We start from the raw sequence: 12,904 nt of genomic DNA, 5'->3' as shown, positions 1-12,904 counted from the left end.
TCTTTTCCAAACTTTTATTTGTGCACATTCAATTGAAAAAGATAACTTTTACAGGTTCTTTGGTGCCCATATTCAGCATACAAAAATGTAAAAGACTATTCACAAATAAAACACATTAGCTCAAACTGGAAAAAACTAATGACAACAACAGAACAATTTAAGGTAGTGCACACTGTGACAGCTCTGCTTACGGGGACATGAGAATTACTGCGAAAATAAATAGAATGTCCTTTTGTAAAAGCAGCAATGTCATGTCTTGTAAACTTCCTTTTTATATTACAGCAAGGTCTGAAATAAAATCCAAAGGGCCTGGAGCTTACACTGTAGCCGTGAATGAATAAAAGAGTCTATTTCCTCAATTACTGTTGGTCCAGTTTTCCTTTTGTTTTGAGTCCAATGTGCAGCAGGTTTTAAAAGGTGCTCAGTTAGGGATTCTAACCAATTAAGCGATGAATTATAAAATTTCTTTCCTGCTTTCAAACACAAACGGGTAAATCTGTTCCACAGCGGTAGCAACAGCCTTTACGTTGGGCCCTGTACCAAACACAACAGAGAGAGGAAGGGGTGAGAAGAGCGCCAGGAACACGGATTTCCCAGAACTGAAAATATACGGGGTTGTTTTTAAAAAGATCTACACTTTACATAGTCAGACAGTCACAGCAAAAACCAAGAGAATAAAATTCTCTCTGAACAATTAAAGGCAATCTGAAACACAAATGATGTGATTCGTCTTGTTTTCGGGCCCCAGGGTGAAGACAGTGTACATAAAAACCACACACAGACTGCCGTGAAGGAGAATAAGAAGCGATGTGAGATACTGATTAAAGGAAGGAATGATAAACGGGAGTAGACATTTTGGGCACTATCCTTTTGGTCGCTGTAGTCTGGCTTTGGTTAGGCCGCCTCTGAGGCTCACAGGAGTGCTGAGGAACCCAGTAAAGTACAACAAGCCTGCTTCCAAAGTTCTGGGAAATCAGAGGGCTGTGACTAGCTAACTGGTCTAAAACGCCCCGCAGATTAGTACTCACTACCCACCCCCACGTTTATTACTAACCTGGCCATTCATCCTCACAGTTCACTCAGTAAATAGGGAAGCGTGCACGTGCGCACGCGCGCACGCACACACACACACACACACACACACACCCGGGAATGAGGTGATGCTACATATGAATTAATCCATATAATGCTAGGAATAACTAGTTTTTAAAAAATTTAATATTCCACTTGAATAGATAAAAGGAAACATAAAAAAAGACCAAATATTTTCATAAAACATTTTAATAAAAATGGTTTCACTAACGTACGCTTAACTCTTTCGAAAGATCTTAAAAACACACATATTGTACCCACTGTGAACTCTCTGAAGGTACTGACCACGTGTTATCAGGGTCTGCTCTTTCCTGATTCCTCTCCCTTCCCCCACATAGGATAGTGCTTTGCCTACGGGAACCACTCAGTATCTGTTCACTGAATTGTTAGCATTTCATAGGATGTTCCAGATGTAAATATATAGCGTATACTAATCAACCTAACTGTCTTCAGTTTGTGATGTTGTTTAGTTACCTATTAACTCAAATGTAGATTTTACCTATGCATCATAAACTCTACACTTAATGGGGACTTCTCAACAGATTTTGGGGCTCTGCAGAGGCCTAGGCTCCAAAATGTAGGAAGAGGCAGTTGAAAGGAGGGAACAAATGGATTTGTTCCCCCACACTCCATTTTAAGATTTCGGCATGACCCTGGCAGTAGGTTTTAAAAGTCTCCAAGGAAGATGTGAAAGCCCATAGAATGAGTCAAAACTAAAACTTACTTGTTCAGAGTCTAAAGGTGTTGGTAACGTGTATTTTCTCTTAAGGACTAAAGGAATAAAAAGAAAAATTCAAGGACACCAAAGAAATTTTCCTGAATCCAATTTAGTCAAAGGTTGGGCCTAACTCTCAAGTGATGTCTCCGTACAATTTATACGCACAGTACTTTTAAAAACCATCCTGTGTGCTAATGTGATCCTTTGACATCTATGCCTGGTCTTTGAAACCACCCCTTCCAAATACTTAGGACTCAGAAGATACATAACAAAATACACATAAGACGTGATAAATAGGCACCAGTGATATATGAGTATTTTGCTTATGTAAAACCTCTATGAAGTTTATGAAGTGGATTTCTCTTAGGGTGCCTGTGTGGCTCAGTGGGTTAAGCGTCTGACTCTTGATTTTGGCTTAGGTCATGAATCTACAACTACATGGAATAATACGAATGAATCTCACTAGATAATAATGAATGAAAGAACACTGACCCAAAATAGTATGTGTAAGACTTAAAACTAGTAGAAAAAGCAGGGAAAACGAAACTACAGTTTCAAAAGTCAGGAGACTGGTTCCCTTTGAAGGGCAGAAGTGACTGAAGGGGGACAATGAGACAATATTTGTATTTGGATATAAGCACTTCATTCAAACCATAATTGGCCATACGCTTGCTTTCAGTATCATAAAATACCTGTTACTGTGATACTTCCCGTTGAAAAAATCTGTAACGTAGCTCTTAGAGATTTTATCCGATAGCACACAGCAGGATGAAGTTCAGGTTCATAACTGTACAAAAAAAAAAAAAACAAAACACAATTAATATAAATATTTATAGGCTGACAAACAATTACAAATTTGGTAAGTTGTCCTGATTCTTCGAAGACCTACCTGGCATGAGGTCTATTGTTCTTTGTGAATTCTGGCAAACGGATTTCAAATGGCATATTACACACCGCCAAAACGTTAACGACCTTAAAATCTGTAAATATTACCTTCAGGAGAGAAGTACAACTCAATGAATTACTTTGCAACAAAAAAATTGCTCAGCAGAAAATAGAAATTGTTCATCAGGGAAACTATAAATAACTGTTTCAATCCTTAAAAGAACAAACTAGAAAGAAAAACAACACCTGACGAACTGATTTAGTTTTCGGTGACTTCTTACTACCATACAGGTGACCCTTGAACAATGCAGGGATTAGTGCCCCTGCCAGTCAAAATTCCACTCATAACTTCTGACTCCTCAAACTCAACTACTAATAGCCTACGATTGACTGGAAGCCTTACCCATAACATAAACAGTCGATTAACACATATTTTGTATACATATTATATACTGTATTCTTACAATAAAGCTAGAGAAAAGAAAATGTTATTAAGAAAGTCATAAGGAAGAGAGAATACATATATGGCACCGTAATATATTTATCAAAAAACATCTGTACATAAGTGGATCCGCACAGTTCAAACCTGTGTTGTTCAAGGGCCCACTGTAATTAAAGAAAAAGGTCAAAAACTTCATCAAAAAATTAAATAGAACTTGAGAGATTTGCAAGATTAAAACATCTGGGTCTTTTGAATCTTATGTTGTATTTTTTTAAACTTTAAGTGGGATATTTAATCTGCTGGGACAGGAGAAAGAATAGTGATTATAAAAATTAAAGCAGAGTTATCCTTCTCAAGAGTCAAAATGGAAGCTGCCACTTAAATAAGTAAATACTGAGTATACGCTGAGTCAATACTGAGTACTGCGTGTACACTGAGCTCTGAAAGGTCAGACTTTTGCTTATAGGAGTAAGGTAAAATGACCTTTCTGTGAGTTTAGTTAGACGTTTTCTTTCGGGAGGGTAGAGTGAGAAAATGGTGTTTTTGACTGGGATTTTTCTCAACACGTCTAATGTTATAGCAAGACAAGGTCCAAGGCTGAAAAGTAACTTCAGCCACTCCTACCAATAACTTGAATGGAGCAGTTTATTATCTTTTGAAACGTTCCCAGTAAAACCACAATTCTGGGTTAACTATCTTCCACCTGAGTACCTGCACAAGGCAGCTGATGAAAGTCACTACGCTGTCCAAAGTGGCCCCACCATCAGTCACGACTCTCAATACTGCCACTTTTCTTAAGCACCAACCCTCCCCCTCTCCCACCATCAGTACTCCGGCACCTTTCTAGTATCTTCCACCTCAGGGAAGACTGAGGAAGACACAGAGAAACTCAACTTCCCACAACTGCTCATTTGAATTCCACACAGCCTGGGCCCATCTCTTCAGAGACCACAGCACATCTTTATTTTTCTTTCGTTTACTCATCATTTGCAAGTGACATAACAAGTCCATACTACAGAGCAATTTTACCAAATGTATGCCTCCATAAAATGGTATCTGATAAAGTTAACCTCCCAGTGATGGTCACTTTACAAGTAAGAGCCCACCAACCAGTATGTACTTTCTGTGGACTAAAGTGTGGATTTAACACAGCAGGCCAATCTTACAATGTCCGTTTTCAAACACTGTGCATTTTGTTTTGGATTTATGCTATTTTTTTAAAATGTTTATTTTTGAGAGAGCGCAAGTCGGGGAGGGGCAGGAGACAGAGGATCTGAAGCGGGCTCTACACTGACAGCAGAGAGCACGACGTGGGGCTCAAACTCATCAACCATGAGCTGAGCCGAAGTCAAGAGCCGGACGCTTAACCGACTGAGCCACCCAGGTGCCCCAGGATTCATGTCATTTTTAATACAGCTGATTGATTTTACAAAATGCAGCCTTTCTGAGTTCTTATACACAGGTGTATACTTAGTATTAGTTATTCATGTGAATCCTTTTCAACTTACACCAGCAAGTGCTCTTATTTCTCAAGCACAGATTCAGTCAGTTCTGCGTATTTTTAAATAATCACAATTTCCTGTTATAATGGTAATGCTGTCACTAGCCATAAAATGTAGGAACACTGTTCACTCTTAGCCATAAAATGTGTAGATCTAGGCAAGTTCCATTCTAGTATCTTTTTTCTTCTTTATAATTTATGTGATAGCTATCTATAAATAAAAACAAATGCGCTTCAACTTTTTGAACGTAGGGCCCTACTCCCTACTCATCATCCTGACAAACTACTCTTGAGGTCATCAAAAACATGACTTGGTGTGTGTGTGTGAGGAGTGAACAACCTGAAGAGCTGAAAAGGCAGGTCACGTGTAAGGTAACAAGCCTCTCTGAGAAAGGGGGCAGTGAAAAAGCCAGGATCCTTACAAGGACTCACGTGGGTAAGTTCACTGCGTAATTTTTGTACTGAAGGACAGTAAGAAAAAGGCCAATCGTGAGGAAGTTTTTGTGTGATCTCTTCAGTCTATTAAATTAAAAAGTTTACCTTTACAAACTAAATCCTTTCATATTTGCAGTTTGGATGTTTTTTTGAAAACATTACCTGAAAACCTAGTTTCTGCAGACTGCGGGCTAAACGTCTGGCACCAAATTTTGCTTCTTCTTCACTACGGTTTTAAGGAGACGAAAAGATTATCAGTCACACAGGAAATAAACTTTATACTGACAAACATGACAAACTTCACACATGATTTTAAGTCCAGGAAAACGTCCTCCCCTTGTACAAAGGAAACATTGAAAGTCCAAGGAAAGTTTACCTTGTTGCTCCAGTGCAAATAATTTTTCCTGAGGACCAAATTGTAGCTGTGATTCTAGGTTTTCTAAGCTTCATTAATACTTTCTGCAAAAAACAACACACACACACACACAAGACCCAAAACCTGATTACACATTAAATATTAATTTTCACTTACGGTGCTGCTCTATGTGGCCATTTTAATACGAGTTGACTACTCGACGCTTACCCAAGTCTGAAATAAATAACTGTTCTCCAAATCATCCACTCGGAAATCGAGCTCCATACCAAACACAAAGAACATATTAATCCAAAAGGACATTCAATTAATCAAAAATACAAGGTCTGCATAAACCTCTTACTATATACTTGAAATCAATACGCCACAAGTCTGTACACTTTCCAACTCTCATTCCCTGCGGGTTACATAACTGGAATTTGCAATTCGCAATCCACATAAATGGATCCTTAAACATGCCAAACCTGTTCACACCTCAGGGGTTTTGCAGTGTTTGTTACTGTCATCCTGAATGTTCTTCCCTCAATAGTCTCACTTCATTCAGGTCTCTCACCAGATGTCAGAGAGGCCTTCCCTGACCACTCCATCAATGCACCCATCCCTTTGTCGCTCCCCACCTCCCACCTTGCTTTATTCTGCTTCATGGGACTCAACGCTACTTTCTGTACCTTACAGTTGAGATGCCTACTACATGTTCAAGTTCAATACACAAATCTTGAATGTAGGGGAAACGGTGGAGCTGGAGATGTAATTTTAGATTCCTTAGATATGAGAGCCATTTATTTAAAGCTGTGGGTTTGAATGAAATTATCTACAGAATGAGCATAAGTCGGTCAAGGACTAAGGTCCAAGAGAACAACAAATTTAAATTTTCATTGTAGTTTTTCATTTATGGAAATATTAATTATATGCCCACTGTGCATAAGAGAAATAAATGTATACTGATTACGATAGCATATGAATTAGACGTTTCGCCTTCAAACTTCCATTGGCATTTTGAGTTTTGCCCTTTCTCTGTCATATGCCGTATTACACACTTATTATCAAAGCTATTAAATCTGGAAGGATAAAATTTCCCAAAGAGTCAAAATAAAATCTGAACCAAAAGATAGTATAAAATTTCACACACAAGTGGCTGGGAAACACTAAACTGAGTTTATTCTGCATTTAAGTGCCTTTCACCACCTGCTTACCATCAACTCAGCCTTTTCAGTTCATCTTCCTAGAAAAAATGACTTCCCTGTCCCATGGCACACACAAGATCCAAAGCAGTACGAGGCCTTTTACTCGCTAACCTTCTTCAGCGGACATATTCCTTCCTTTATTTAGGGGACGATGGCATTGCTGATGAACTTGAAAATCTTTAATTGTGTCACTATTAAGTTTTAATTGAATTCAATTCCCCTTAACTTAGTTTGTAGTACTAAGAACTAATGATAATTTACTGAGGTATACTGGCACCTAATTTTTAGAGCTTGGAGCCTTCATATACATTCATAATTTTCATAATAAATGTATAAGATACACATCTCAACATCATGTGGTTTACAAAATCCAATGAACACGTATTGTCACTTCTAATGTTAATCTTCAATAAGATTAAAGGCAAGTTATCAATGCTTTTATTTTAAATAGTAGAGGTCTAACAAAAACTAAAATTGAAAGTATCCAGGTTAGGATATGAATCATATTGTTTTCAGCCATGTGTTACTAAGAATTCCAACTATTTTATTTTAGCTAAATAAAGAGGGGTATGACAACATACTACAAAAATCACAACATACGTATTAGGACCTCATTCATATCATGCATCATTCATGCAACTAAAAAATTATATTTGAATTAAGTATACACCACTGTACAGATGTCCCCTTCTTCAGTTAAAAGAAATTAAGAGAAAAAAATGTCTAGTAGCCTGTGAATTCTCTGCTAAGACTTAGAGATATGTATATGCAAAAGTTGGCACTTCATGGGAGCAGGGGGGCGCTTCTACAGGGCTCCATATTGTACTGAGTACAGCCGGCACATGGTAAGGTGCTCTTAAACTATCGGTAAGTGAATGTATTTTAGTATATCATTTACAGCGCTACAAAACCAGTCTATGTAGCCCACACGCCAAAATTTAGATACTTACTCCAACATCACGCTTATAAATTACATTTGCTCCCTCCAAAGCAATCTTCCTTAAGTTCAAATGGCATCTTGTTCTAAAAACACAGACTACATTTGTAATTAGAATGTCCAATGCAACATCACTGTCTGCATCCATTGGGGTAGTTTAAAAACTGAGCTTCCCACCACGAAGATCACATCCTGAGAAAGAAAACAAAATAAAGTAATTACACTTAAATATCCTGTTAATTTATTTTTCATAAATAGTCTTGAAAATTAAAATATAAGAAATGAATTAGACTATTTGGTTTTCAAATGTGACTCAAACCAAATCATGTCCCTTCTTTTCCTCACTAAAAATGTCATTTTTAAAAAGATAACAAACATGTCGTACAGAATCTTTCAAAATCCGGACCTTTTATTCCTTACAATTAATAAGTAACATTTACGTGCCAGGAGCCTACCAGACTTTTCTCCTGCTACTTCCCTTTACAACCACTATGTTTCAGGTGTATCATAATTATGGCAATTCTCCAAACACACCAAGTTTAAGGGTGGGACTTTGTGGTCCCAATGTCCAATCATTAGTGGTACTGTAACCCACCTCATACAACTTGCCAGGGCAAAAAGAAGGATGACCTGTCTTTCCTCTATTTTAGGTAACTGACTTACCTGTTTAAAGAAGCAGAAATATTAATTATAATATTAATAGATTTTTCTCATTTGCTAGTCAGCCATTCATTATTCACTTACTGAATACCTTCTATGCACTGAGGACACCAGGAAAAAAATGAATAAGGCAAAATCTTTTGTCATCAAGGAGCTCACAAGTCTATGAGTGTAGGAAGAAGCTCTCACAAATAGCACACCATTTTCGTCAGGATCACAGTCTTTCAAGGTCTGTATCCTTTTAAAACTATGATACGAGCATTTCTATAAATGAACCAACAAAAAAGAGCCCCAGTTTTTACCAGTAAGCATATGACCCATTTCCAGTTAAAAAATTCTGACTAGGTTTCCACATCTTAAAAAACAAGTAATGGTAATTTAGTTCACCTAACCCACAAAGAGAATACCAGAAAACAGTAACAATACCATTGTAATGATCTTGGGGATCCCTTGCAGCTACAATATGATAAACTAGTATTCTTTATAAGGATTCAAATTATTGTATGACTAAAACAATGAAGATGCCAAGAGTCCCGATAAATAAAATTCAAGCTTGTTTTCCCGCCGTTTGGGATCTGACAGAACACAAGTCAGACCAGGCCTGTGGCACCTCTCTAGGATGATGGAGCCTTCAGTTGTGTGCACCACCTGTATCTCCGCTTCACCAATTTCTGACTTTTATGTTCCCTTCAATCTGCTTATCTCCTTGTTTTGTTGTTTTCTGTGTATCTCTAAGTCAACTCAAATAATTGTTACGTACAAGGGATGGGGCAGGAGTAGCAGTGCATATACAAGTAGACGGATTACGAAAGAGGATGGAGGCAGTTATCAACACTGATCTTAAACAGCAGGATCGATATCCTGACTCACCACACACCAGGTACGAGAACCTGAAAAAGGTATGCAATCTATCTGTGCCTCGGTTTTCTCATTTGTGGCATGGAATCTAGTGTCCTACTAGAACGTGTTGTGGGGATTATACAGAGTGTATAAAAAGTACTTAGCATACATATTTGGCAATAATAACACAAAAATGACAGTTAATATAGATAAAATAATCAATAAGCAGAGATCTCTTACTACCATTTCCCATGATTATATTATAGCCCAGATGCTGAGCCATATAGACCTCACCAGGTTTTCTATTTTCCTGTAAAAACTATGAAATAACTGAGGTAAAGAGGCTCTTAGCCGCATACCCCAACATCCGTTCCACCCTTCCTGCACAGTGAACAGAACCCAGGTGTTTGGGAGAAATAAAATACTATCCATACTTTCAAGGCTCCCTGGGAACAGGTAGAGCCAAGGGGCCACACGATCCTGTCACGATTAACGAAATGTAAAATGAAATGGTTTTGTATCTTTTGCGAAGAAAAGATTGCTTAGAGTGACCAAACTAAGCCAGCCAAGACCCCTTTTGCCTTCCTACCCTTCTTCACTTTTATTGCCTGGACTTTAGATGTAAGAATTGGGAGCTCAAGTAGCCATCTGATCATGAGACTATGAGATAAGGGCAGTGGAACAGTAAGACAGAGCAAGCCCGAGTCCCTAATCCAATGAAATTCCTTATTACCCCTGTACTTCCTAATTCCAGACTTGATGAAGGTGGGAGAAAAATCAATTTCCATCTCAAGGCCCTCACCTGCTGAATTTCTGTCATATGCAGCCAAGCCTAATCCTAACGGATGCACATCCCTAGAGACAGGCTACAGAAAGCACTACTTAAAAAGAAACTCGTATGAAGAAACTGTTAAATTTACTGTTTCACACAGATTTTGTTTTTTACATCAAAACAAGTTAAAACAAATTAAGGCGAGAATACCAGGACAATATGTAGGGTAAAAATAAGTCAAGAAAGTAGGTATAAAGCAAATCTCGGTGACTGCAAAGAAGACTTGAAATTAATACAATTGTGCCTGTACCTTAGTAACTTAAACTCTAAAAATGAGATCACAGGCGTAGTTCATTCGAAGTTACTCAATGTTCATATTTTAGATGAATATAACCTGGCAAGCAGCCTCAGAAAACACTATTGCTTTAATACATTTTAAATCAAGGACAGAATATGGAGTCAGTACTTAAAAAAGAAATCAGGCGGGGCGCCTGGGTGGCTCAGCCGGTTAAGCGGCCCACTTCGGCTCAGGTCATGATCTCACGGTCCGTTAGTTCGAGCCCCTCGTCGGGCTCTGTGCTGACAGCTCAGAGCCTGGAGCCTGTTTCAGATTCTGTGTCTCCCTCTCTCTGCCCCTCCCCCGTTCATGCTCTGTCTCTCTCTGTCTCAAAAATAAATAAACGTTAAAAAATAAAAAATAAAAAAAAAAAAGAGTCAGGTATCCTACACGAAAGACTCCACATTTCTGAAGCATTACAACAAAAAACCCACTTGCAGTCAATTTAGCTATCTTGTAAAACAAGAAAGCAGTGCTGGATATTAACAAAGATTCACCCCACAGCTAACATCATACTCAATGGTGAAAAGCTGAAAGCTTTTCCTCGGAGATCCAGAACAAGTCAAGGATGCCCACTCTCACCACTTGCATTCAACACAATATTGGAAATCCTAGCCAGAGCAGTTAGGCAAGAAAAAGACAATGCATCCAAATTGGAAAGGGAAAAAGGAAAATTGTCACTTTTTGCGGATGGCATGATTTTATATATAGAAAACCCTAAAGACTCCACCAAAAACACTTTTATAACTAATAAATGAATTCAGGAAAAGCTGCCAAGTACAAAATCAATATATAAAATCTGTTCTGTTTCTATATACTAACAACAAACTATCAGAAAGAGAAATTTTAAAAACTCAATTTATAATTGCATCAAAAAGAACAAAATACCTAGGAATAAATTTAAACAAGGGGATGAAAAACCTGTACACTGAAAACTGTAAGACACTGATGAAAGAAAATGAAAAACAAGTAAATGTATATTACATGCTCATCGATTGAAAGAATTAATAGTTAAAATGTCCATACCACTCAAAGCAATCTAGAGATTCAATGCGATCCCTATCAAAATCCCAATGGTATTTTTCACAGAAATAGAACAAACAATCCAAAAATTTGTATGGAACCACACAAGCAATCTTGAGAAAGAACAAAGCTGGACTCCGATTTCAAACTATATTACAAAGCTATAGTAATAGAGATAGAGCTCAAAATAAACCCATGCACGTTCAGTCAACCGATGTATGAATAAGGAGGCAAGCATACACAATGGTGAACAGACAGTCTCTTCAAGAAGTGGTGCTGAGAAACCCGGGCAGCCACATTCAAAAGAATAAAACTACACTCCTATCTTACACCACACGTAAAAATAACACAAAATGGATTAAAGACTTGAATGTAAAACCTGGAACTATAAAACTAGAAGAAAACGGGTGGTAAGCTCCACGATACCACCAGTCTTCGCACTGAATTTCTGGATCTAACTTTAAAAGCAAAGGCAACAAAAGCAAAAACAAGCGAGCGATACATCAAACTAAAAAGCTTCTGCACAGCAAACAACATGAAAAGGCAGCCTACTGAATGCGAGAAAATTGCTGCAAATCATATACTCAGTAAGATGTAAATATCCAGAAAATAAAAAGAACTCTCATAACTCAATAGCAAAAACAACAAACAATCTGATTAAAAAATGGGTAGAGGAACTGAAGAGACATTTTTCCAAAGAAGGCATACAGATAGCCAACAGGCACATGAAAAGATACTCAATCGACATCACTAATCATCAGGGAAAAGCAACCCAAAACCACAATGAGAGATCACTGCGCATGTGTTAGAATGGTTGTTAACAAAAAGACACACAACAACAGGCGCTGGTGAGGATGTGGAGAGAAGGGAATGCTTGCTTGTTCACTGTTGGTGGGAATGTAAACTGGTGCAGCTACTGTGGAAAACAGTATGGAGGTTCCTCAAAAAATTAAAAATGATCCAACAATTCCACTTTTGGACAGTCATCTGAAGAAAGGGGAAACATTAATTTGAAAAGATATATGCACCCCTACATTCATCACAGTATTATTTACAATAGCCAAGCTATGGAAGTAACCTAAATGTCCACTGATGGGTGAATGGATAAAAAAAGATGTGGTATATATACAAAATGGAATACTTCTCGGCCATAAAAAAGAAAACAAATATAAACGACTTAAGCATTCGATCCAAGAAATCAAGTATAGGACAAATATAAATGACTTAAGCATTCGATCCAAGAAATCAAGTAAATGACAACCACAAAATAGACGGAAGAAAATGGTAAATGAAAGTAGAAATAATATAACTAACATGGTAGTTATAACTAACAAACATGGTAGAAATAAAAGAAAAATTCAACTCCAAGTTTTGAAATGTAAAAGATTCCAATAGTTTTTTCATATAGGAATATTAAAAAGTTAATTTCTTCAATTTTTTGTATAGTATAGAAAAACAACATAAATATTAGAATCTTTGTACAGTATAGAAAAATAACATATATATTAGAGAAAAACAACGTATATATGAAAAGCACAGTTAACTCTATTTTGATTTAAATAGAATTATCGATGACTTTCTCACTGCACAGGGCCTAACATTAAGGCATGTGTTAATCAGGTGTTTCGTCCTGTGCTCCAAGTATGCCTACTATGAGTTATCAAATATTTCCTCCTAATAAAAAGCAGAATTCAAAACTGCCCCT

General features: G+C 37.5%; 1 protein-coding gene across 7 annotated transcripts in view; it reads right to left on the bottom strand.

Moving 5' to 3' along the window:
- Nucleotides 1-12,904, bottom strand: part of TBPL1 (TATA-box binding protein like 1) — a 35,578-nt gene continuing 22,674 nt past the window's right edge. For all 7 annotated transcript variants that reach the window (XM_042939881.1, XM_042939879.1, XM_042939877.1 and 4 more), the window contains 6 exons: nucleotides 7,581-7,759; nucleotides 5,450-5,532; nucleotides 5,236-5,299; nucleotides 2,700-2,803; nucleotides 2,503-2,597; nucleotides 1-534 (listed from right to left, as the gene is read on the bottom strand). In XM_042939881.1, the coding sequence (XP_042795815.1) occupies nucleotides 455-534; nucleotides 2,503-2,597; nucleotides 2,700-2,803; nucleotides 5,236-5,299; nucleotides 5,450-5,532; nucleotides 7,581-7,715 (561 nt within the window). In that variant the 5' untranslated portion in view covers nucleotides 7,716-7,759 and the 3' untranslated portion in view covers nucleotides 1-454. The remainder of the gene's footprint in view (nucleotides 535-2,502; nucleotides 2,598-2,699; nucleotides 2,804-5,235; nucleotides 5,300-5,449; nucleotides 5,533-7,580; nucleotides 7,760-12,904) is intronic.

This window comes from Panthera leo, chromosome B2 (genome assembly GCF_018350215.1).
Source record: "Panthera leo isolate Ple1 chromosome B2, P.leo_Ple1_pat1.1, whole genome shotgun sequence".
NCBI lineage: Eukaryota > Metazoa > Chordata > Mammalia > Carnivora > Felidae > Panthera > Panthera leo.
This window is presented reverse-complemented; position numbering and strand designations above follow the sequence as displayed.